A 26288-nucleotide genomic window follows, 5' to 3' on the forward strand; every position below is an offset into this window, starting at 1 on the left:
CCTAGAAGCTAAAATGACTAAACTGAGGCTATCGTATTTTGGTCACGTCATGAGACAACAAGAGTCACTGGAAAAGACAGTCATGCTAGGAAGAGTTGAGGGCAGCAGGAAAAGAGGAAGACCCAACAAGAGATGGATTGACTCAATAAAGGAAGCCACAGCCTTCAATTTGCAAGATCTGAGCAAGGCTGTCAAAGATAGGACATTTTGGAGGACTTTCATTCATAGGGTCGCCATGAGTTGGAAGCAACCTGACGGCACTTAACACACACACACATAGCATGCAACCTGTTCATAGTTCCTATGAGTTCCAGGAGCCGCTGGGCCTTTTGATGTTGCTGGGCCAATTCTTGCATCATGCGAGCCATTGGCCGAGTTGGGTCAGTTCAAGGGGAGCCCCTTGAAAGTCCTCCCCAGTCTAGGACAGTGAGTTAGGAGGGCTGGGTTCCATGCAATCAGGTTCCTGGTGAGGCCCACAGGCTTCAGCCAGTAGCTGCAGCAGCAGCAGTCATAGCACAGGTCAGTTCGCTCACCAACCAGGTGGGGGTTGTGGGAGGCGGGGTGGAGGTCTCTTCACAGGTGGAACTTTGCCTGCATTCTCCACCACTTTGTGAGGTAAGGACTCATTGACTGTCACCTCCGAACCCTCTTTCTCCCACTGGGGTGGCTTCCTCGGCCTCAGACCAAGCAGAGAGGAAATCAGAAGTGTCTTCTCCCTCCATAGCCACCAGGGTTACTTGTCCCATCAACTTTTCCAGGAATCATTCTCCCCAGCCTCCACCCTCATTGGCATTATACAGTGGGGCTGCCCTAGCCCCACCCCTGACCACCCCCTTCTTCCCCCTGGCCTCGCCCAGGAGAGCCTATACAGGGTCCAGCGGTCTGCAGAACCCCCTGGCATCTCTCTGTTTGCTCAGCAAGCCCTCTCTCTTGTAGGCATAGAGCCCGTTGTGTCACAGCCCTGGCCCACCTGCTGCTCAGTTGCTTCGCAGCGGGGCCTGGGGTGGCGTGGAATGCCTCTGGTGGCGCTGCCTTGGCCTTGAGGCCTGTTCTGCTGGCCATGCTGGGTGGGGGGGCTTCCCACCCTGCCTGGGTGGTGTGAAGCTAGCCTGCTTGTCGCCCTCCTCCGTGAGCGAGGGAGCCACAGCAGCCGTGTTCCCTCTGCAACTCGTCCCTGGCGACTCCGGTGATGCAGTAGCCCTGGCGGGTGTGCTTTGGATGGTGGCTGGTGCACCTGCCATGCTGGTGAGTGGGGCTTGTAGAAGCAGGCCCGGGGCATCCAGCTGGGGGGTCGCCGCCCCAGGACATAGTGCCTCTTGATTTACTTACAAAGTTGCATTAACATTACCTTCGATGCACTGGCACCTCCTATGTTAAATTAACTCCTGCATCTTTTCTGTGTTAATGATGTAATTAGTATACACCTCTTCTTGACATGTTATTAACATAAGCAAGGTACACGCAGTGTCCTAGTAGGAGTTTTCTGCCTCTTTTCTTACTGTCTATCTGTATGATCTTTTCCAAAGGAACTCGCCAGCTAAAGGCCTGAAACTGCAACCTTGTGTAGAATTACTCCAGTCTAAACCCACTGAAATCAATGGGCTTAGAGTCAAGTAACTCTGCATAGGATTGCACCGTAATACTACAGTCCTCTATACACTTCTTACCTGAGAGTTAGCCCCATGAACACAGTAGGATTTACTTCCAAGTAGACAAACCTAGGAACGTACAGCAGAAATTGCCTACCCCTGTCCAAGTCTGAAGCCTTGTTTTTGTAAACTGGATTCAAGCTTATGGAGAATTATTTCTGGAAGGCTTTACCTTCAAATAAGAGAGACTGACAGAACAAATGCTTTCCACTGGTAGATAAATGCCACAGTGTCTCCTTTCACAAGGGTCTGACATTCATATCTGCCAATTTTCTTTTGCAATGGCTTTAATATTATACCAACTGATTTATGAGAGCACGCAGTTAGCACAGTAGTAGTGACATTTATTTCTTGCTCCCTCACTATAAAGCAGCCTTATTGCTGGCTAATTATTTTCTGAACCATTCAAAAAAGAGCTTTTAGGGAGAGCTCTTTTAAAAACAGTCCTCTTAAGTTAATTATAGTGCTTTTCATGTATTTAAGAGTGTACACAGTTGCATAGGCCAAAAACAACAATGCAATCCAAAGGAGCAATATGTGTGCAGTCTGAGCTTCACCTGTCCCTTCCTCCACACCAGTGCTGATGAGCTTCTTTAAAAAAAACGGATTGCCTCTTCAGCAGCGAGAATGACTGCTGGACAAAAGGCTGTACAAAACACAAAACAACCTATGCTGATACAAGCAACACCATGCAAGTAGTAAATATCCAGCACGATGGTGTAAATTTGTTAACATTTTCCCTGCAACTCACTACAAAGAAAAGTAAAAAGCGAAACGAGGAGACATCTAGACATCTTGTTTCTTCTGTAGTCTTCTGCAGCCTTAGGAATGGATGTGTCATCTTGCTACAGACACGTGGCTATTATGAAGATTGATGAGCTATATCATTATAGACATCTTTGAACTTACCTGCTTCCTACTCATGGACTAATAATTTTGCATTATTTCAATATACCTGCAAAAAGAAATATTGTATTTTCTTATGGTTTATTAGTACTTTGTTGATTAATTATAACTTATAGTTTAACAAGTAGTGTTTTTGTTTGAGGCATTGGGAGATTTATTTTCGTTGTGGTGAGTTGCAGGAAAAGTGTTAACTAGACTTATGCCATTGTGCTGGATATTTACTACTTGCTGGACAACAGAAATTCCAGTTCTGCAGCAGGGAACTCCGCCATGTGCAATATCCTTTTGGGGACCACAGTCAGAGCCATTGGGAAATCAGTTAGCCAGACAGACACTACGGCACTTTCACACAGCCCAAATAATGCACTTTCAATCCACTTTCACTGCACCTTAATGATTGTTTGCAAGTGGATTTTGCCAGTTCACACAGTAAAATCCACTTTCAAAGTGCATTGAAAGTGGATTGAAAGTGCATTATTTGGGCTGTGTAAAAATGCCTGCAATTAAGTAGTGGAGGAATGAGCAGCAAGGTGGGAAGGCTGACTCACAGCCTTAAGCTGGGCAGGTGGACAGAGGGGGAGGGGACAGAAGACTCTGGGCATTCCTGCCCAGCACTAGCTCAGCCAGGGGGCTCTCATGCTGCTTTCTGCAGCCCATCCCCATTTGACCAGCTGTATGTCAGCCAGGTATACAGTGTGGGGGTGGTGGGGGTGAGCAGACCTGATGGTCACGCTCCAATTTTGTCTGCACTGCATGTTCAAAAGAAGGTGGAGGGAGGCAGACTGGGCATTTGAAGCAGTTTGCCCGAAAAACCCATCCCCACTACCTGTGCTTTTGTATTTTAATTCTTGTGTCGGTGCTCATCATTGCTATGTGTGCAGGGGGCCACTGGTTAACAGGGCCAGGAAGAAATTTTACCCTTGGTGCTGATTAGCTAACAGGCTTTGGGTTTTTTTGCCTTCCCCATAGCAAAAGCATATGTTTGATTATACTATTCCATTAGCATAACTGTCACAACTGGCTATTGGACCTGGGGACACAGTTGAGGGTGTCCAGGAGTGGGCTCCCTGCATGACCCTAAAAGGAGGGTCCCCTTAAGGGACACTGGGGGTGAACGGCATGACCGCTGCCTTCGGGGCTGGAGTGTTGATCATGCTCCCAAAAGGATGGCAGTGGGCTTCCACTGCTTCTAGCCCTAGACTAGCTCTCTTTCCTTCATTAACCCCAACAGGTGGGTCAGGGTATGGGGGGCTCCCTGTCAGCAGTTGGGCTTTCAGCTGTACCCATGGCCCCCAGGCTATTCTGCGCCAAGACCAGAGGAACCTGTAATCCATAAAGTTGTGGCCGGATTTTCTTCCAGTCCAGTTTGCGTGTGTGTCATTCCTCTCTCCCTCTCCTTCAGGTTTGTCCCCCACTCTGTACATAACAGATAAAGCAAGAGTGGGCCACTAGAAGATCGTTACTGTGACTCAATGAGTCTTTCCTTTTATCTTTTAAAAGAATCTTTAAACCTTAGAATTCCAGTACTTATTCACTCTTCCACGCAAAGAGAGTATCTGAACACACACACACACACACACACACACACACACACACACACACACACACAGAGGATAGCAGACTGTTTGGACACTCTTTTCTGTGCCAAAAGGAGTTGTTCACAGCTGTTAAGGATACAAATTAGCTGATGGTAGTTAAGTCTGAAATAGAGAGTGAAGTTACAACAATGACAAACCAATGAGCCTGTCTCCCCAAATAAGTTATGCACAAATGAGCAACTGCAAGTGATACCAGTATTTTGGAAATCCAAAGATAAATTGGTTAGAAAAACTAATCTTAAGACTGTGTATATATTAAATATATGAAACAAACTGGTTATTCGCTATTATAAATGTGTCAGATTAAAAATCCCAACTGTACACAAAACTTATATCCTGCCTTTCTGCCCTCACATGGGTCACAAAGGAAGCTTACAAATTAAAGTATATATAATAAAATCACATTTTACAACTATTTAAAACCACTCCCCACAAAAACCTACATTATTAAAACAATTAAAACAGAGCTAAAACACACACAAAGACATTAAAAACAACAACTAAAACACTGGTCAGAAAGGATGGATTGGTAAGGGAATGCCAAACAAAGAGATAAGGTTTTCACCTGCTGGCAGAGGATGGCAATAGAAGGGGACAAACGAATTTCCTTGGGGAGAAAGTTCCACAGCTTTGGTGCCATGACCAAGAAGAGCCTCTCCCAGTTTGCTACCCACCTGATCAAAGAAGGTAGCAGCATCAGAAGCAGGACCTCCAAGGTGACCATAGTGGTCTAGCAGGTTCATAAGGGAGCAGGCAGTCCTTCACTTTGAAGATCAACAGCAGCATCTTGAATTGTGCCCGGAAGCAAATTGGGAGCCAGTGTAGATGGGCCAAGATTGGCGTGATATGGTCTCTACAACTAATTCAAGTCAACATCCTGGCTGCAGCATTCTGTACTAACAATTTTCTGAACCCATTTCAAGGGCAGCCCCACGTAGAGCACATTGCAGTAATCTAATTTAGAAGTAACCCAGGGCATGCACCACAGTGGCCAGATCTTTTCCGCCCAGGAAAGTTCACAGCGGGCTAACCAGCCGAAGCTGGTACAAGGCACTCCTGGCCACAGCTGCCACCTGCTTATCCAACAGTAGGCCTGGGTCCAAGAACACCCACAGACTACTTAAGTGTTCCTTCAAGGGGAGAGCAACCCCATCCGGAACACCTTAAATCCTGGGTTGGACCTTCCATCCTCCAGTAGCACTTTTCCCTTGTCAGGACTAAGTTCCAGTTTATGAGCCCACATCCACTCCAAAACTGCCTCCAGGTACCAGTACAGGTTGTTTCTACAGCTTCCCTGGGATCAGCTGGAAGTGCAAGATAGAGCTGAGTGTCATCTGCACACCGGTGAGAACCTAGCCCAAATCTCTGGATGACCTCACCCAATGGTTTCACATAGATGTTAAAAAGCATAGGGGACAAGATAGAACCTTGCAGGACCCTCAGGCCAAAGGGCGGAACAGCAGTCCCCCAGCACCACCTTCTGAAACCTACCCTCCAGGTAGGACTGGAACCACCGCAGAACAATGCCTCCCAATCCCAGTCCAGGTAGGCAGTCCAGATGGATATAATGATCGACGGAATCGAAAGCTACTGAGAGCTCCAGGAGAATCAACAGAGTTGCACTCTCTCTGCCCACCTCCTGGAACCCTTTTTACTTCACAAAGGGGTACACCAAATTAAGGAAGAACTGAGAAGAGCAGAAAAATTATCATAAACATGGAATTGGGTTCCCTTCAACAAACAGCTTAGAATAGTAGGGCTCTTCCTGTTAGACAGCAATCCACAAGGGTGCACTTAGTTAGCAAAAATTCTCATTGATTTCTGCAGAATCCAGCCCAGGGGGAATTCTCTCCCCCACTCCACTGAGATTAACAATGCAGGAGCTTGCAGTGAGGTCAGTTTGCAATGGATGCGCAATTTGAAGGATGCGCTATGGGTGGCAGTGGCAGCAGAAGCTTGGGGCCAGTGAAAAAAGGGGTGACAGGGATGGTTGGCAGGATTTTAGAGGACAAGGGGTTCATATGGAAAGGAGATGGAGCTACAAAGGGAGCGCTCAGTCCCGAGGCAAAGGGAAGTGGGTGTGCTGAAGTCTGTTGTGATGGCCCTGAAGGGATGCTAGCAGATGAAATGTAAAAGGGTACATACTGGAAGTGGATACTGAGCAGTGCTTTTGACATTAACCACTGGTTTGACTACTGGCCCCTTCCCCTGTGGTGATGTACCAGTGGGAAATTATCACAGCAGACACTGGACCTCGGCTGGGTGGGGCAGCTTGGGCTTCTGACCTATTTGAATTGACACCCCTGATTGTAGGACATGGTGCCAGAAACAAAATAAAGGAGAACAAGCCCCATGAACCATAAACAGTCATTTAAAACAGTCTGCAAATTGGGGGCCCTTCCTTCACAGCCACACATGATTGTGACTAAAATCCTTTATATCAGCTTGATAAATGCTGTCAAAGAAGATATTCTTGACAATGCAGGAAAAAACTTAACCCAAAATGGCATATTTATTCTTTTAAATTTCAAATTCCGCAGGAGACAGGCATTACCGTATTTCTCATTTATTCTTTCAGCTGCTATTCTGTGCTGTTAACACTTGAACAATTTTGACACAAAGTTGCTTTGAGCTATAGAAAACAGATGCCAGAGAACATGCATTAAAATATTCCGCCTAATCAGTTCCAGTCATATAAATTACTTACCTCATCTCCTATCACAAGTTCTTCCCGGGGACTATGGAAAAGATACTCATATAGTGCATAATGCTGGAATAAGCTGGAAGACAAGAAAATGGATATTCAGTTAAAGAGAAAAAAAGAAAAACATTTTAAGCACTTGCTAGGGTCATCTTGAAGCTTGGGGGTGGGGGGAAGGAAGCTAGAGACTATTTTAGCTCTGCTTTGTGAGCTTCATCTAGTTCCTCATTCCATGACCTATACATCTGCTTCACAGATCTTTATCCTCATTTCAAAAATTGTGAAACCAGTGTTGGAATGTTCTTCTCTGGATTTGTAAATATCAGTGAGCAAATATACCTTACTCTGCATTTAAATGTTTTCCATCAAACTTAGTAAGGAGTACCAACAACAGAACAGAGAATGCACTCTCCAAACCTAGGGGAGAGACATTTTTCATAACAAAGAATTATGAATGTTTAGCACTAAATGGACTCAAACACTGGCGTTGGTTTAAATAGGTATATACCTCTTTTCCTGGATTCTAAGACTAACGATACTTTCCCTCAGTACTCCACCAACCTCTGTTCTATCACAGTCCATCTGTCCATGGTGCAGAACTGCCTGTGAAATCACAATGCTACATTATTATTTTTTAAAAGGTACCTTTCACAGGCAAGCCAAGATGGATGGTACAGTACAGCAATTCACTCAGCCACATCATAACTCTACCACCTTATTTTGCTTCATTTGTAGACTAGGCCTCAGACAAGGAAAAATTCTACCTGATAAACTTCTCCTTGCTCGATGTAACAAAGGTGGCGGTTTTCAATTGGCAAAGGAATTTGGCAATTTGTTTACAAGGATATGTTTTGTAACGGTCCAGAATTAGCAAGGATAAATAAGCACCAGAAAGCCTCCTTTGTGATGCCCCCTAAGCTCTTCTGTGAATGACAAAGAATTGTCCTGTAATCTGCCTTGCTCTTACATGCGACGTTTTCTGTGCTCTCTGATGTCATAATGCTTTCATGCTACTGTGAACATGATTATGATTTCAATAAACTGTCTCCTAGCATCTGCTGAGGTCATCCTTTTTCCCCCTTCAGGACTTACAAATAGATATGTTCCCTGTGGATAGGAAGAAATTAGCGATTTGTGACTACACTGACCCGAATACCTACCCATTCTATGCACCCAGTAGCGTAGTCACAAATCACTAATTTCTTTCTTTAAATGTCAGGGATTAGAACTGAAAGCAGCCTATAGTAGTTTTTAAAAATCTAGTCTAACAAAGCAGAACTGCCTTTGACATAATTGCCTTTGTCATGAAGGAGCTGGGAATGTCTACATTGGATAAGACACTTGCACGGTGATAGGACTACCACCTTCCAATACTTAAAAGGATGCCATGTGGAGGATGAGGTGGACATGTTTTCAGTTGTGTTGGATGACAGGACTCAGACTACAGCAAAGGAGGTTTCATCTAAATTTGAGGAAGAACTTCCTAACTTGGACAGTCTCCCTAGTGAGGTGGTAGATTCTTTGTTGAGGGAGGTTTCTAAGTATTGACTAGATAGCTGCTTGTTGGGGTATTATAGTTGTTCCTGCATTAGCAGGGGACTGGACTAGATTTTTCAGTTCAGCTAATGATTACAGATGCGAACGAACTTATAGGGTAAGGCTTTTTATGACACCTTGCAAATATCTGAAAGTCATTAACACTGACATATTTTCCTACCTTAACTGTTTCCTGAAAGAAAACTTCAGGAGATGCAATGATGCCTGCTTGCCCTGGGTGCAAGATGAAAGGGAAAAAAGGGTGGGGGAGTAATCACTGGAAGGTCTTATTAGAACTGATGCATGGGTTGAGCCACCATTTTTAGGCATTTGGCCTCATTTTTATGATGGTTCTCAGGGGTTCAACAGCAACTTCCTCCTCCACCCAAAAAATAAAACATATATATATATATATATATATATATTCAGAGAGAAGGGGTGGCATATACTCTGTTTAAACATAAACTAAAGGTTCACTGCGGGAAGGAAGGCATCATGATCTTCCTTCTGTGTGTGTGTTCAGTGGGCTGGAAGAACACACCTTATGGGCATTATTTCCCTTATCCATGGGACAAGCCACCCTCCTACAGTTTCATACATCCTACCAAGAAGTACTTCTCCCATTATGCTGCCTTTCCACAGAAATGGTTTTAAATAAGTAGTGCCTAAACACAATGAAGAATTAGGATTGTGAGCTCACCTGCTACCCGCTCATTGGATCTCACATATGAACGTACACAGGTCCAACCTGCAAGAGTCTTACTCCCCAAAACTGTGGGGCAGTGATTGCATATATCAGGGCAATGCACTTTGGATTCAATGCCTGCTCCTGTGCAAAGGGGGAGCAGGTGTGAACTGAATACAGGAAGGGAGGGAAAGGCAGGTTGGGTATTAATCATACTTAGGATCTATACCAGAGGAAGGCAAAAATTTTGGCCTGAATGCTGGGAAAAAATGGATGGAGGAAGGGAAAGAGAGAGACAAGGGTTGTACTGAGCTAGACACAATGGAAGCAAGCTGAGTCCCAGGACTGCTAGTGTCTCAGGGTTTGCCTTGAACCAGGATGGGAACTGTGTGGGTACAGAAGCGAATCACCTTCTCCCATACCACTGGCCCCAGTGCTTCAGGGGCTTTCTTCGGTTGCTTGGGAAGACAACTGGCCCTGCATGGTAAGCAAAAGGGTCTGGCATGCTGCTGATTGGCACACTTGCCAGGGGGTTCCTATTCATCATCTATATGCTTAGAGCCACATTTGCATAGAACTCTTGTATAATGTAATATGGTGCCATTTACTAAACTACTGGTCTTTGGTGGGTTGTTTTTTTAGTTCAACTTTACAGAGAGACTCACAGAGCTGATTCAGGAAGGCTTACTGCAAACAAGATTACACATTCTAGTCGAATTCATAGCTACCTCCCTTTCCTTCCTCCCCCAAAATATATCACACAAACTCCCTCTGCCTTTTTGGCCTCCTCCCTATAGCTGTTGAACATGGAGCAAGAAAAAAAAAGTGTACCAGTGTCAATTTGCCTAAGAGCTGACACTTCTAAGAGCTGACACATAAGACCACTTACCTGATTTCCAGATAGCCAACTATAGCTTTGGCTTGATCTACAGTGAAGAATTCAAACCCCCCACTTTTCTCTGAATGACACTGCCCAATTCCAGCCATTGTTCTTCTAAGTTCTTGGATGTTCTCCACCAGTGTCATGTGCTGGGCTGCAACACAAATAAAACAAAAAATTGAAAAACTGACCACACTATAAGACATAGAAGTTTTTACATCAAGTCGGAAAGAATGCCACATGATTTGATCACTTGGTATTGGCTGGTAAGGCTTACAGCCCAAATATTTACAGAGATGGGAATCACAACTTTGGGCAGATACTTCAATTAGATGATTCTGGGATTCATTAGCAGTCTATGATAATGATCAAGCTTTGTGCACAGTATGTTTGCTAAATGAAGAAAGATACAGCTCTTGTTTACACATGCAGCTATCCTGGAAAAAAATATTGAAAATTGGTAAAAAAAACTGGACATGGATGCACGTAATTTAAAAAACTTTTGTCTTAGACTTCTTGAGATTGGATCCAGCAGATCCATGCACATGCTAAAGCCCTAGCACAAGCCACCATGCACTAATAAAACTTCCAGCTGCACATACTCCCAAAATTTACTTATGCCAAGATAAATCAGATGCTGAATTGGACTGAAAGAGAGGTGTACCGCTATGGCATATAAAGTAACAGTTGCGCCATTGTGTTTGGGATATAGAGGTGGTGGAGAGCCCTAGAAGCAAACACTGGCCCTCAAATTGACTGTGACAGTGAACAAGAGTGTGCAGCTGAAAATAAACTAGAATTCCTTGTTCAGGGGAGCCAATTTAGGACAACCGCCTCTGAAACAACATCAGGCATAACTGGCTATGGAAATAAATCCAAAGGAAGACAGATTACACCTTTGACTGGAAAGCCTATCAAGTTCTCAGGTTTCAAAGAGCTTGTTTTCAAAGAACTGCTTTGTATTTCAAAAAGTTTTGTTCAGAATCCAAAGATTCCAATTCTCATATCTTGCCTGCTATGACAAAGCACTGACGATCAGAGCACAGATTGAATGGTCAGCAACTGGCAGTCCCTGGGCCAAATCTGGCTTGAATGGTGCCCTCCCATTACCAGAGGCAATGTAGTGCTGTGGATGAGCAACATCTGGGGAAATGGGATTTAGTGGGTGATTTGAGGGAGAGAAGAATGGGGCCTCGGCCTGTTACCCACCCCCCCACCTTCTCACAAACTGGCCATTCAGCAAAATTAGATCAGTATTATAGTACAAGCCACAGAGGAATTAAACTGTTTTAACTTTATAAACAAAAGCAACTGATCAGAAAGCTTTTAACTGCATAGATATTACTTTTTAAAAATTTTTGTTATATTGTTTTTACATTGTAATGGCTTATGGTCCTAAACAATAAACTTGACTTGCTTGCTTGCATAGATAGTACTTTAAATTCAGTTTAATATGGCTTGGGTTTATGGAAAGTCTTTTGATTAGTAAGAATAACTTTAGTAAGCAATATGATACATTCTATATCCTCTGTCATTGCTCACACAGCCACCATTATTAATATTTTTTCTTTAAGCTGCAAGGAAGTAGATACATAGGTAACTTTGTTTACATTTGTACAACATCTTCCCCACCCCCAAAAAAAGATGTATCTCAATGAGATTAATCTGACTTTAATCCCTTAGGTACATACATGCTTTTCTACAGAAGATAAAATCTATGGATTACCCTTCAATCAGTGCAGACTTTTCAACAGTTCAGTAGCCTCAGTGTCATTTTGCTCCCTGTGGTAAATGCCTTTAGCTATGAGACCAACAATTCTTTTTCACTGTACAATGATGCCATGCCATTTAATTTTGGGATGGAGTGTGAGTGTGTGTGTATGGGGGGGGGGGTTTGAGCATATGTGTTTACTAAAATCTGAGTAAACTGATATATTTGAAATTTCCAAAACAAGAGACCATACTGGGAAATCAATGTACAGTGCATCTGTGTTGAGGGATACTAAGTTTTCACATCTGCAGAAGAGGTCCCTTGTTGGACCACACCAAGATCTATCCTGTCCCACATTCTTTACAAGAAACCCAGCAACCAGCATGTGCTGGGGGCCTGCTGGACATCAGCCAGATGTTTACCAGTAGATTGCAGGCTACCTTCTGCTCATGCTGATCTTGCTGATCCTGATAACACACATGCTAGAAATACCATGACTAAAATTTAGAAGGCCACAAAGAGAAAAGAAAAATTGCACCTTGGATACATACCATGAGGGTTCCTTCTGTTCTGAGGTAAGGAGGGCATCTTGGAGCTTGGGTGATTCCCACTGGCTGCTCAGGGAAGCAGGACTAATCTTTCTACTTCCTGTCTCCCAGGCAGGAATCTCCTGCTCAATTTAAACTCCTTCTGAGCTAACAAGAAGAAGGACAGGAGGGAATACAAAACATATAATCTTAACAAGAGCAGGTGAAAACTCTGTTATAAGGCAAGATGTAGGTACAATAGAAAAGGAAAGGGGAGCTGAATCAGTTTGTTTGTTGTTTTTGAAGGAGACATATCAAGTCAGTCTTCTGCACTGGTGCTTGACTGCTTAACCACTGAAAGTTCCAGGAATACAATTTTGGTGTGACTTGCTTGACGGGCTGTCTGAATCTTAATCCATACTGTTCCTCTTTTCTTCACTTTTGTTTGGGCGGGCAAGATGCCCTCCTTAACTCACAGCAGAAGGAACCCTCATGGTAAGTATCCAAGATTCCATTCTTGCTCTGAGGAGGAGGGCATCTTGAAGCTTGGGACTTTCATAAGTGGTGTCCCTTGATTCAGGTGGGAAATTAATCTTAATTCACCACATTTTGTAACCCTCAGCATCCCAAGGCTGCGTCGGCTAAAGAGAGTGAATTTATCTTATAATGCCTGATGAAGGTCGAAATGGAGGACCATGCTGCCGCCTTGCATGTCTCTTCCACAGAAGCTTGGCGATCGAAGGTGGCAGAGATAGCTTCACTCCAAACAGAATGTGCAGTGATGCCTGCAGGTATGGGAATATTATTGGCCTTGTAGGCTTCAAATATACACTGCTTAATATTATAACTGATTGCTGACCTAGACATCTTGTTCCCCTTGTTGGGGGCAGCCAGTGATATGAATGAGTCTATTTTCCTAATGGACTCTGTATGTCTGATGTATATACGAAGCACCTGTGTAGGTCCAATGTGTGCCATGTCTTCTCTGTCATGTTTCGGGTGCGGGCAGAATGACAGTAGATGAATCTCTTGTCTTCTGTGAAAAAGGGGGTTGACTCTGGGAATAAAGTTGGGGTATGGTCACAGAACCACTTTACCCTAATGAAATATACATAGGCCTTTCCTAGCCGATAATGCTCCTAATTCAGATACCCTACATGCTGAAGTCAGCACCATTAGGAAGAGACCTTCATGCGTAGCCACTTAAGTGAAAACTCTCTTAATGGCTAGAAGGGAGCTGTGGTAAAGGCTGATAATGCCCCATGTAGTCTCCAGGTTGAAAATTGGTGGATAGTAGGAGGGCTAATCTGCATCACCCCTCGAAGGAACAAAACTATGTGCGGATATTTTGTTGTGGAGACTCTTGCTATCTTGGATACTATGGTAACTATGGCTGGTAGAAGCTTTAAGCTTCTGATGGACTCTGTCCTGCAGAAAAGCTAAGATCTGGCCCAGATATGGCTCTAATGGGGTCAACATGCTTACGCTGGCACCATCTCACAAAGGCTTTCCAGGAGGAATTGTATATGTGCTTGATAGATAACTTTTTGGAGGCCAAGATGGTATCCGTTACCTCCGTAGGGTAGCCTAATTTTAGCAACCTGTTCTTTTCAGGAGCCACGCGGTCAGACATAACCACTCTCGATCTGGGTGCCATACCGGGCCCTGTTGTAGCATGTCTTGGCTCACAGGAATATGCCATGACTGCTGTATGGACAGTTCCATCAGAGATGGGAACTATGGTCTACGAGACCACTCAGGAGCCACAAAGATGACCACCGCCTGCTCCTGACATACCTTTCTCAGTGCCTTCAGAATTATCGGCAGTGGAGGAAAGGCACACAGCAGTCCTTGGGACAACAGAGAGAGTAGAGCATCCACTTGTTCTGCCCTTGGATGGAGGTATCTGGAAAAGAAACATGATAGTACATGCTTTGAAGTCAGGGAGAAAAGGTCCACCCTTGGAACACTGAAGCTGTCAATTCGTGGACTGCCTGCTTTGTGAGAGCCACCAGAGTGACCAGTACCTTGAGAAAAACTCGAGGAGCCAATGCTAGATTGACAGGTAGTCCCCTGTGCAAGTACATCACGTCACGTCACATCACATCACAACATGTGTGACGTCACATCACGACATTTACTAGGCAGACTGTTTTATAGAGTGGTTTGCCATTGTCTTCCCCAGTCGTTACCCCTATAGACAAGGGCTACTTTGCCACTGCTGTAATGGCCACAGCTTCATGGGCTTTTCTGGAGGTGTAATTGGCTGTCCTATCTAGGGGTCCTGAAAAGGATCTGATGCCATCCCGGGATAAGAAATCTGTTGACTGTAATGCAGCAATGGGCACACCTACCCATGGGACTTACAACATTTTCATGGCATGGAGGGCCAGGTGTAAAGTTTCTTGGTAGTGGCCGAGAACTCACCAATCTTCCCATGTATGTATGTATGTATGTATGTATGTATGTATGTATGTATGTATGTAAGTATTATTTTAGATTTATATATCCTGCCCTTCCCAGCCGAAGCAAGGCTCACAGAAGGTAACAACATTTAAAACCAACCTATAAACATAATAAAAATTCATTCCATTAAAATAATAAAAACAATAGTAAATCATGCTAAAACCACAGATGGTGCAATAAAATTAGTTTCTACTGAGAAATCTTGCAGCCAATTCCCCCATAGGTCATAGCTTAATTCAACTAAAAGTGAGGGGGAAAGGCAGGGAGCCCAGCATAGATGACATCCGCGACTGCCCTCAATTGTAGGCCTTGTGGAACAGCTCCATTTTACAAGCCCTGCGGAACTCTTTAAGGTCCTGCAGGGCTCTGATGTTGCTAGGGAGGGAGTTCCACCAGGCCAGAGCCAGGGCCAAAAAGGCCCTGGCTCTTATTGAAGAAAGCCGCACATTCTGTGCGGGAGAAGTGGAAAGATTACCCTTGCCTCCCTGAGCAGCCAAAGGGAATCACCCAAGCTTCAAGATGCCCTCCTCTTCAGAGCGAGAACTGTTATCACAATTTAGCATGCAGATGTTGAAGCTCCTGCACAATATGCAAGGGTACTGAGATTGTCTTAACATGGCTTGACTTGCCTCAAACAAAATTCAACTGATTTCAGGAGAGATTTAAGTACATGCTTCACTCTCCCCACTGAAATACTCCCAGTGCATTCCTGAGAGTTCGGCGTTCGGGGATGGCAGGGAAGAGGCACCGCGGCGGTGCCTCCTAACCCATTTCCCTGGCGCCGAAAACTCAAAAAAAGCCTTTTAAAGGCTTTTAAAATTTTAAATGGGGCTTTTTGCCGTAGAGAAAAGCGAGGCTGCGCCTGCTAAAAACCAGGAGCAGCCTCGCTCTTCCAGCTGCTGGTGTACTCGGGGCAAAAGAGGACAGGAGGCTGCCTAACGGCAGCTCCTCCCCCCAGAATGCCCTGGGAACGCCTCCTGGGATGCCGGGATGCCCCCCAGAACGCCAGCGTGGGTCTTTACGTTCCGGGGCAGCGCTGCTACAGCAACACCCGGCGTCCGGGCCACCACACAGACGCTGGGACCACTAACGCCGGCGTAAATCACCTGGGCACCAGCGTGGGGGGCTCAAACTCTGGCACGGCACCTTCCTGGCCTCCTAAGGGCTTTCACCCTCGAGGCTCAGGAATGTGCTGTTAGACTAACAAGCGTCGATGTTGGCTGAATCATGCCCAAATTAACTTCCTACAAGAGAGATAAATAACTTCTTTGCAGAAACCAGTTTCAGTGTATGAAAGAGGATTTTTGGATGGTAGACAGTGCCTGGATTGTGTAGTTGACCCGCACATATAAAATAAATGAATTACATTTGCAGGTCAGCTTTCAGAGGAATGTATTACAAAACATTTTTTATTAGTTACAGGGTATGTAGAAATTTTTAAACAGTCTAAAACCTTGTTTAAGCCTATGTAATACATCACTGTATTTAACAGTTAAACTTTTTGTGGGTTCTCTCTCGCTCTCCCAACTCACCAAGCTTTAACATCATCTCCTCTTTCAAGCATTTAGTTGTGGCCAACAGTTAGCTAAAATAGAACTTACAGCCTGCGGAGACACAGAAAATCAAAAGAAACTGAAAAGCAATCACTCCTAAGAAGAACAAACCACAAAAATACAGAAAAACTTACTGCCAAGGTTCTCCAACAGCAAATTCAGCAGAGTCATGAATCCTGCTATCTGTACAGCTGCGAACTCCACCTCTTTAGCCCACCAAAATCCTGACACGTAATAATCCAACAAAACAGCTTCTTTCAAAGATGTCTTACGTTGTTTCAAATTCAGAAATAGTTCCAAATGTCTGTGATCAAAAAGTTGAAATTATCCAAAACTGGAGCATAAAACCAAGTCAGCCAATGGAACTGGGACAAATGAATTCCCATTTCCCCCCGTTTAAAAGAACAGGTTAAACAGGTTTTTGTTAAGGTTAGATCCTGCTAACCTAGTGGCAATGTGCTATCCTGCCATTCCTAGAACTGCTGCACCTCAGGCACAAGTAAATTTTAATTATTATTGTAACATGTCCATGTTTTTAACTGCCCTGAGCTTTAGGTGGGCAGGATGTATATTTACAGTGCAAGTTAAGTAGAGTTACATCCTTTGAAATAGCCTTAGAATTGTGCAACTCTGCTTAGGCTTGCATTATATCATTAATGAACCTTGCCTTTATATAGTCCTCTTAAACAAGGTTTCAAGGGAACTAAGAGTACACAAATTATCTTTAAGTGTCAATCTGGCACAAAATGATACACTTTCTGGTCAAGCAGTCAAAAATAAGGGTAAGATTCTGTTTGTGTGGCCTTTAGAAAAGATTGGCAAGAACATATATAAGCCAGACAGATTGTTTATCACAGGGGATAACGACAGAAGCTGACATATGTATCTATACTGGAGAAAAAGCTCCACAAACTTACTTTTGAACTCCTGCTATATCTTGTTCCAACAGAACGCTAATCTGGGTAGCAGAAAGGAACTTCCAAGCCATTGTCTCATAATCTTTAATCGTTTTGTCTTCTTCCTATACCAAGACAATACATTATAGTTACAACCGGATTCACATGTATAATGTCTTTGATCTCAAGGAACTCATTTAATCAGCATATAAATAAAAACAATGGCTGCTGCCAACACTGACTACATATTAGTTGATTTGGGACAGGAGAAATAATAGCAGATAAGTGAAAATTAATCTGTTTTAGACTTGCAAATGAAACATTCTGAATGCTTCATTGCAAAGCAGAAATGCCAGCTCATGCGAGACAGCAAAATACATCTGAATCTCTAACTCAGTGGTTTTTTGAACTATGGTCTAGGGCAAAGCTTCTTAAACTGTGGGTCGCGACCCCATATGGGGTCGCATAACTAAATGTTGGGGTCCCAATTTTTTAATTTTTTTAAAATAAATTTCTTTATGATTTATTATCAGTAAATGTTTGATTTGTATACCTATTTTATATACCTATACACCTGGAGTCACGTAAAAATTTCTCTGCCAAAAAGGGGTTGAGAGTGGAAAAAGTTTAAGAAGCCCTGGTCTAGGGATTACCCCTGGGCTCTAATGCAGTTCATGTGGTTCACAGACTGCAATGAAGAAGAAAAAAAGAGGATGATAATAAAAAGTCAAGTTTCCACCACAAGCAGAAGAGGTAACCCACCCTATTCCTGCAAGTTATCCCCCCTCATCACACTTCTTCCTTCCCTTTAACCTAATTCACAGTGGGTAGCCGTGTTAGTCTGTCTGCAGTAGTAGAAAAGAGCAAGAGTCCAGTAGCACCTTAAAGACTAACAAGAATATTTTCTGGCAGGGTATGAGCTTTCGTGAGCCACAGCTCACTTTCTTCAGAAAGCTCATACCCTGCCAGAAAATATTCTTGTTAGTGTTTAAGGTGCTACTGGACTCTTGCTCTTCCCTTTAACCTGTTGGGGAAACCACTGAAATGTTTTGTCTAGGGTGCCCATGTGCACATGCCCAAGTCCTCTCTCTACCTGAAAACCATCAACAATAAACAAATACATAGGAGCTATACAGGTTGCAACATATAAAGAATATATTGCAACTGTATAAGTAAATAATGAGCTTTTTGTAGCACATCAGTGTACTCTGTTCTTTAGTATTTTAAAAAAATGTATCACTCCATTCAGAAAGTACCTATTTAATGCTGTAGTCTTCCTAGATAAAGTTTTCAATTCACAAAATCTATCACACTAGACAAATCAGCAACATATGCAAGGAAGAAACCGATCTCTCTCCAAAAGAGAATACAATTTAGGCAAGAACAAATATTATTGGATGGCTGGGAAATCTTTATGTACCAGGTTCCACATGAGTTATTTTATGTAACTTCCATTGTTAGAAGGGATATTGAGTACATTAGGCTCAAAGATTTGCTCTACACATAACTGGAAAAAAAGGTGTAATAATAAACGTGCTCAGTGCGTCTAAACACACATTTATTTTTAAAAGCATCAAATAGTCCATGCTATCACTAGGCAGCAAAAAAAATCAATAACATCTATTTTTCAGCTGTTCTGTTTCTTAAACAAGGAAGTGCACCAAAAATAGATGGGATGATTTATAGTCCAACTCAAAATAGAAGCCCTGTCCTACAAGACAAAGTCAACACAAGGAGCAACTTCCTACCCCAAGTTCTTAGCATCACAAGCAATTAAAAAAAAACCCCAAAAAAACAAGAAGTGCTGGATTGCAGAACACTTTGAGGGTTATAGAAATCATTGTTAACTTTGTTTTTAATGGGCATTTACCATAACTGGAACTCAGAGTTAAATGGCAACAAACAAACAGAATGATTATTCATTCATATCTGATTAACAAAACCAAACAAAGCACCTAATTTTTTACATTTGCTCTACATCCACAAGCCATTAGTTAGAGGCCCCTGTACAAACCTTTAAAAATGATTCACAAACCTTTAAAAATGCATGCTTAAGCATGCCACAGTGATTGTTGTTCTTTTAATCTGGGGAAGATATAAGTAATTACAGGATCAGCATGACTGTTCTATGTGTTCTGGACTTCAAGATGGCTCAGCTACATGTTACCATTACTTCTGTGCATTCATTTAAGGTTTTGTTCTGTTGCAAATTTAGATACCAGCCTAGACTGCTTTATTGAGATCTCTCCTGCTATATTCTTATCCTTGATAAAGCTATCCTGGCAGTTTTGTTTTTAAGGGTCATCTATAATAAACATAGAAGAAACCATAACTTCAGGTAGTTCTCCAAAATCTAGAAGAATATCATGTGACAGTAAAAACAGAAATTAACGGTACACAAATGCAAAGTCTTTGTGTTATGAGAAGCAGAATAATTTTTAAATATTCATATTTTCTATACCAGGGATGATTTTATCAACTACTACACAGTTGCCTTTTCTTTAAACAAGAAAGACCCCCACAACCGTCAGCTTTATTTCACAAGGAAAATGCTCCAGCCCCTTGATCATTTTGATTGTGCTTTCCTGTATTTTTTTCAGCTCTATGATATTCAATATATGTCAGAACTGTAGCCAGTATTCCAGATGTGCCTACACCACAAATCTGTATAAAGGCAAAAGGATACTGCCCATTTTAACTTAAATGCCTTTCTTAATTATTTGTCTTTTTCATTGGCATGCACACTGCTGTGTTTGAATTATTCACTATGACCTGACAACCTCACTTCTGATTAGTCACTGCCAGTTCTTACTCTCTATCTGGTTAGGATTTTTTTTACCCCAATGTACACCACTTTACACTGTCTCATTCGCTGTTCTGACACCAATAGTATCCTATTTGGAGAGATCCTCCCAGAGCTCTTGGTGGTCTGCTTGGGTTTTCACCATCCTGAATGTTTTTGCACGTTCCACAGACTTTGCTACCTGAAAAATAGTACCACTGTCAGTATATAATCGTCTAGGGGGATCTCTATTGCTTACTTTCTCTAAATCAATGCAGTAGCTCCATTCCCCCAACAACTGAGTTGATCCAGCAAACCACCAGCTGAAGGTATTAATTGTCTGAGATCTTACCCCTCTTATCCACTCCACCACCCAAGTCCTTTTTGACCTTGGGAAAGATTATTCTCTGTGCTAGTGGAGCCACTAGGACTAACAGCAGTTGCGGTTTGGAGGAGGAAGAAAATAAGAATGTCCCCTTCTGCCTCTTGTAAGTGGAATTCTGCTCATGGAAGAGGAAGAACAGATAGATTTTAGCCCCTCCCCACTGCAGCTGCCCAACCTGTGAAGCCATCAGTCCACTTATTCCTGAGGTCAGGGGATCTGATAAAGATTTTGCACAAGTTTTCATATGCACAGACTTCTTTTAAGAACACTGAAGCCTTCTTTGCTTTCAAGCAAAACTAACCCTTTCTAAGTCACTGTTTCAAAAACTGATGAAAACCAGAGTAAGAGCAATCTAGTGACCTTTCTCATTTTTAACGAGACAAAGCACAATGCAATAAAACTCAAGCACTACCCTTCCTTAACAATGTCTAAAATCACACTATTAATCCTTACGTAATCTGAAGCAATTACATTTACAATTTGAAGCGAGCATCAAAATAGACCTAACCGATCTTATGAATGAGGGAAAACCTGAGGACACACAACTGAAGCCCCCTCTAAAACCAGAGAGAGAGAGACGCGAACGGGCACACACACCCCAGGCAGAACGGGCGGGGGAAAAACCTCTCAAACCAGTACGGCTCAGCCCCAAACAGGAAAAAAAACAAGGAGGAGGAGGCGCGGTTCTAAGACGATGACCATTAACTCCTCCTCCTTTATGCTTGTTGCATGTGTGTGTGTGTGTGTTAAGTGCCGTCAAGTCGCTTCCGACTTATGGTGACCCTATGAATGAAAGTCCTCCAAAATGTCCTATCTTGCATAGTGCTATGGTATTAATTACTTCTGATTTCAATCCCCCCTTTTAATAATGTCTGAGCTTCAAATCTATTTGATTTATTTTAATTCACCTTTGTCACCTAGACTTGAGGTGAGTTACAAAATATAGAAAATAATTCAGGCAGCATCAGATAGCGAAAAATCTATGTTCCAGAGTGAGAATTTTAAACCAGTTTAAAAAAAAAATACATACTTGCACAACTTCCCGCTTTCATTTTCAACATATTTTTCTGCAGTTTTCTCAAACTTTTTGTGAGAAGGTACGAACATATTTTTGGTTTTGCTAGCGCAGCAGTGCTCAAAGTGAGCTCTGAGGAACAGCAGGGTTCCTCAGAAGCTTGCCATGTGTTCCTCAATGAGAAGATGAATAGTGGTGGATGAGCTTCACTGAAAGACTGCTTGTGCATAATTACCCTTCTTCCTTGCAACGCACAACTGTGGAAATGCTGGGTGAGTTTGAGAACACACACAGAGTCTGCATGAGGAAACACAGTTGCCAGCTCAAGGTTGGAAAATACCTGGAGATTTTTGGGGTGGAGCCTGAGGAGAGTGGGGTTTGGGGAGGGGAGGGACTTCAGTGGGGTATAATGCCATAGAATCCTCCTTCCAAAGCTGCTTTTTTCTCCAGGTGAACTGATCTCTGTTGCCTGGAGATCAGTTATAATAGCAGGATCATCAGCCACCACCAATAATCATCAGCCACCACCTGAAGGCTGGCAGCCCTATGGGGCTATAACAAGGCCCTATGACAAGGCTGCCCTGACCTGAATGGCCCAGGCTAGCCTGATCTCATCAGATCTCAGAAGCTAAGCAGGGTCAGCCCTGGTTAGTATTTGGATGGGAGACCACCAAGGAATACCAGGGTTGCTGTGCAGAGGAAGGCACTGGCAAACCACCTGTTAGTCTCTTGCCATGAAAACCCCAAAAGGGGTCGCCATAAGTCAGCTGCAACTTGAAGGCACACACACACACACGACAAGGCCAGCGCCTCACAATCCTCTGCAATGCACAAACCTGCAGAGATTCCCTTGCAAACAAAATCTACATGAAAAATGTTTCCTGAAATTACGTAGTCTGAACATAATTGTGTTAGGCACACCTTTACTGGTTCCACCTTATGACCTGGAAAGGAAAACTCTGCTGCTGCATGTTTTCATTCTTCCTTGAATTGAACTGTTTGAAAAGGATGTATTACCCATGGTTAGGTAAGGAAATGATTCCAACAGGCAAGTGTTGGGGGAAAACAAAGTACACAGTTTTATTAAACAAAAAATACACCCTTTTACCCAGGCTAAGTAATCTTTTAACAAAAAAATACCCTTTATCCAGGCTGAATCCGAAATGATGGGAAGTTGTCTCCTGGGAGGCAAGCAAGCCGCTTCTTCTCTGGCAGCCGTCCAGACGCCCTCCTCCTGGCTGGCTGGCTCCTTATCTGAAGCCCTCCCCTTCTTTTAACAGAGTGAAAACTAACCTTTTCCCCCATCACCAGGTGCTCATCATTTACAGTGCTGTGTGAAAGTTAACTCCCTAACGACCTGAGATTGCTCTCACATGGGGAAGGGCTGCATTGACCACCATCTACCTCCTCGTAGTACAATGGTCTTCCGCAGTTTCCACTACAAAGGACAATCCTGAATGAATAGTATTCTTCCTACACAGCATATTGATCAACAGCAGAAATCTAGTAAGCAATCTGCCTTTTTTTCTAATTTGCTAAAAGGCTATGGTCATGTGTAAGAGTATTAATGATCACCTGGGAATCTTCCCCCACCCACTTCTGTCAACATGCATTGCTACTGTTCATAAGGTCTACTTTTCTTACTATATCACTTCAACCCATCCAGCTAGTGAGGAACAACACACTCCCCCACTTATTTATCCTGGATGATAGGCCACACTGCCTTGCAACTAGAATCAGATGCAGTCCCATTGTAACAATTGTTCTTCAGCCTGCTTCACCGCCATGTTTTTCACTGTCCCCTCTGATTCTACTCGATGGTAAAATTGACATGTTCAGGGGAAACCATCTTAATTTTACCCATGCTGGCTCTGATTATTTTATTTATTTAGCATTTTTACCCTTCCTCTCCAGGGAGCATGCTTGAGGCAGCATACAAAATAATGAGAAAAAGAAAAAAGGGGTGAAACCTTGTGCTGTAAATTGTGGCAACAAAGAAAAGAAAAAACAGCATCCGTATACACACTGTCTTATAATGCACGGAAGTGCATCTACATCAAACTATGAGAAAGCTGATACAAAAACGAATATGAGTGCACTTTGTGAGGCAAGCGCTGGTTTGGTCTCTCTCCTGGCGACCGTGGTGATGGCCACTGGTCACCTTGGGGCTTTGCTCGGAATGGCACAAGGAGTCGCTGAGGGGCAGACATGAGCAGAGGGGATCTTAGGCAACCCATCCTCTCTCTGCAACCCCTGCACTGGCTGCAACTGCCTCTCAACCACAGCTGGTGCCTCAACCTGTCCAGAGGGTTCACCTTCACCAGGGTAGGCCCCCCTCTAGTCGCCAAAGATGCCATTGACACCCTACTGCTCCCCCCGCATCCCCGTAGCTGTGACCCTCCCTCATCCACCTCAGCCCGCTTTGCCATCTGATATTTCAGGGACAACTAAGGTTTGGGGGGTTGTGCCCACAGCATGGGATGAGGGATCAGGACTGGCAAGTGGTATGCAGTTGTGGGCCCATCACCCTGGTGGCTGCCGCCGCTTGCGGCTTGGACTGCCATGCTCCCGTAGCCAGGGCAACCCACCCACCCCCAGCTCTATCCCGACCCTCTCCCGGCCTCTGCTGCACTGCCTTGGGCCTGGGTGGGGGAGGAGCCATTCTCCTTCCTCCTTTGCCTTGTCCTGCCCCTCTCCCGGCCTCTGCTGCTTCCACCTGGGGCTGGGTGGGGGCAGAGCCATCCTACATCCTCCTTTGCCTTGTCTCACCCCTCTTCTGACCTCCAGGGCCCTCCCTCCAGACCTGGTGGTTGTAGGGCATGCCCGCCCAGTGAGATGCTTTGCCTAGTCCTACCCCTGCTGCGGCCTCCTGCTGCCTCCCTCCACAGCAGCCGGGTCCCCCGCTCTGCACCCTCCGCTCCGGCGCACCCACACCATCGTCCACCTCACTGTTATTTTGTTTAAAATGCTGATTTTGCTGTGCTGGTCACAGCGCAGCAAACCTCTTAGGAGGTGCTGCGGCTGTGCTCTTGCTGCACCATCCAGGGCCGCAGCGCAAGTACCCCCACTCCCACCCCAGGATTGGGCTGGAATTTATTTGAAATTCCATTATAGTTGTAATTAAAAGGAAAGTGTTGGGTATTAAGTGGCGAGCTTTGTTACATGTCAGACAGGCAATGGTTAATGTTGAATGTATAGATGCTGACCAGTTCAAGGAAATGATGTAATGTGTTAATTAACTAAGTGGTCAGCAGAGTATCCATTGCAATCTGCATTTTACTGCTTTCGTATTTTCCTTTGTGTAGAAGTGAAAGCAGTATCCAGTTCGAGTTTCGATACCAGTCCGTAAGGATGGAGAGGCGATCTTGTCCTTTAAGAATGCCTACTCGAGGGTAAGCTTAGTACCTGCCAGAGGCTTCTGGCAAGGTTAGGAAATTTAGCAATGTAGAAAGGATTATTTGTTGTACCTCCCAGTGAACCCTACCCTTGAGTTAATTTAATAAAGATTGATTTTTGCTGAAACAAACGACTTTGTTTCTTTTGTGCGTGTGTGTGACTGATCTTACCTTTCAATAAGCCATAACCACGATCCTATCCCTCTGAATGGTAGCAGTATTAATTAAAATCCACAACAGAAAGGTACTCATAATTTTAAACAAATTGTGAATACGACACATTTTCTGTGAGTATTTTCCTGTGTGGGTAATTATCCGTGTGGACATTTTTCCATGTGGACTTTTTCCTGTGTGGGCATTTTTCCATGTGGGCATTTTTCATGTGCGTTTTTTTCTGGTTATCCATGAAAACATAACTATTGATCAGCTTAAAAATAACTGATTCAGCCTAAAAGTACACTAGAGTGGTGTTAAAAGACTCCTTAAATAAAAGCCTGAGTGAACAGAAATGTTTGGACCTGGCGCCTAAAACAGATCAGCATAGGAGCCAGTTGTGCCCCAAGGCGAAGGGCATTCCATCAGCAAGGGGCCGTTACTAAAAAGGCCCTGTCTCTGGTTGCCACCCATCTCACCTCTGAAGGAGGAGGCACCAACAGCAACACTAGTGAGATAGCCATGGTTCCTTCGTAGCTTTCTTTTTTGGGTATGAAAAATCTGTCAATATTACCTTTATTTTTCCCTCTTCAGAACAGCATGTATAAGGTTCTGATCTGGTATGCATAGTAATAGTTTATTTAAATAAACACACGCAAAGAGAAACTGAGGTGTATTTCCCCTATCTTCTTAGAAGCATGGATGATTACCAACAAGAAGAGAGGAAGCCAGCATTTGACACGGGCAAGTCTTTTTAATTGACCATATCAATTTTAATAGAAAAACACAAGCACGGATGGCTACTTAACATATCAGTATACACTTAATCTATATTTGCAATATTTACAGTTTTTCCAGTTACATAAACTGAATTCCATCCATAAAGCAAAACACAATTAAGTCTCGAAGCTGTTATAATGAACTGCACCGGGTGAATTCGTCCCGATGTGTGCAGGTTAGGAGCGTCACTTGTAGGCTGAAAAGCACCACGCCGATTCAAGATCCTTAAGGCAAAACAAGTAGCAAGCTGATTCTTGGCTGATTGTGTAGTTTCATCAATAGGGTATATTTTCCCTTTTTAGAATTTTTCTGTTATGACCCGAGATAGGATTCCGGTAAAATTCCTATTTCGCCGAAGCTTTATCCATCGGGCAATCAAAAGGCATGAGATGAATGCTTATCTCTGTATTAATAAATAATAATTAAATATAACGAAACTTAATATTGCTATAATAGCATGTACTCATTTAGCATTATACACATAAAATAACAACAAGGAGTCAAGATACATACCAACTGCCAGTGAATAGTATCACCTAACATTCATTTGGAAGGCTTGTAGCGTTCTCAACAGTAAGCTGTAAATATTGCAAAAAACTGTAAATATTGCAAATATAGATAAAGTGTATGCTAATATGTTAAGTAGCCATCAGTGCTTGTGTTTTTCTTT

The 26288-nt window shown here is 43.4% G+C and overlaps 1 protein-coding gene across 1 annotated transcript in view; it reads right to left on the reverse strand.

Annotated features, from left to right (window-relative positions):
- CABCOCO1 (ciliary associated calcium binding coiled-coil 1) overlaps window positions 1-26288 on the reverse strand; it is a 120849-nt gene that overhangs the window by 73839 nt on the left and 20722 nt on the right. The window contains exons 3-6 of the mRNA XM_056850523.1: window positions 17130-17233; window positions 16347-16516; window positions 9965-10109; window positions 6861-6933 (exon numbers count right to left, since the gene is read on the reverse strand). Of these exons, the coding sequence (XP_056706501.1) occupies window positions 6861-6933; window positions 9965-10109; window positions 16347-16516; window positions 17130-17233 (492 nt within the window). The remainder of the gene's footprint in view (window positions 1-6860; window positions 6934-9964; window positions 10110-16346; window positions 16517-17129; window positions 17234-26288) is intronic.

The sequence above is a fragment of the Euleptes europaea genome, chromosome 5 (assembly GCF_029931775.1).
Source record: "Euleptes europaea isolate rEulEur1 chromosome 5, rEulEur1.hap1, whole genome shotgun sequence".
In the NCBI taxonomy this organism is placed as follows: domain Eukaryota; kingdom Metazoa; phylum Chordata; class Lepidosauria; order Squamata; family Sphaerodactylidae; genus Euleptes; species Euleptes europaea.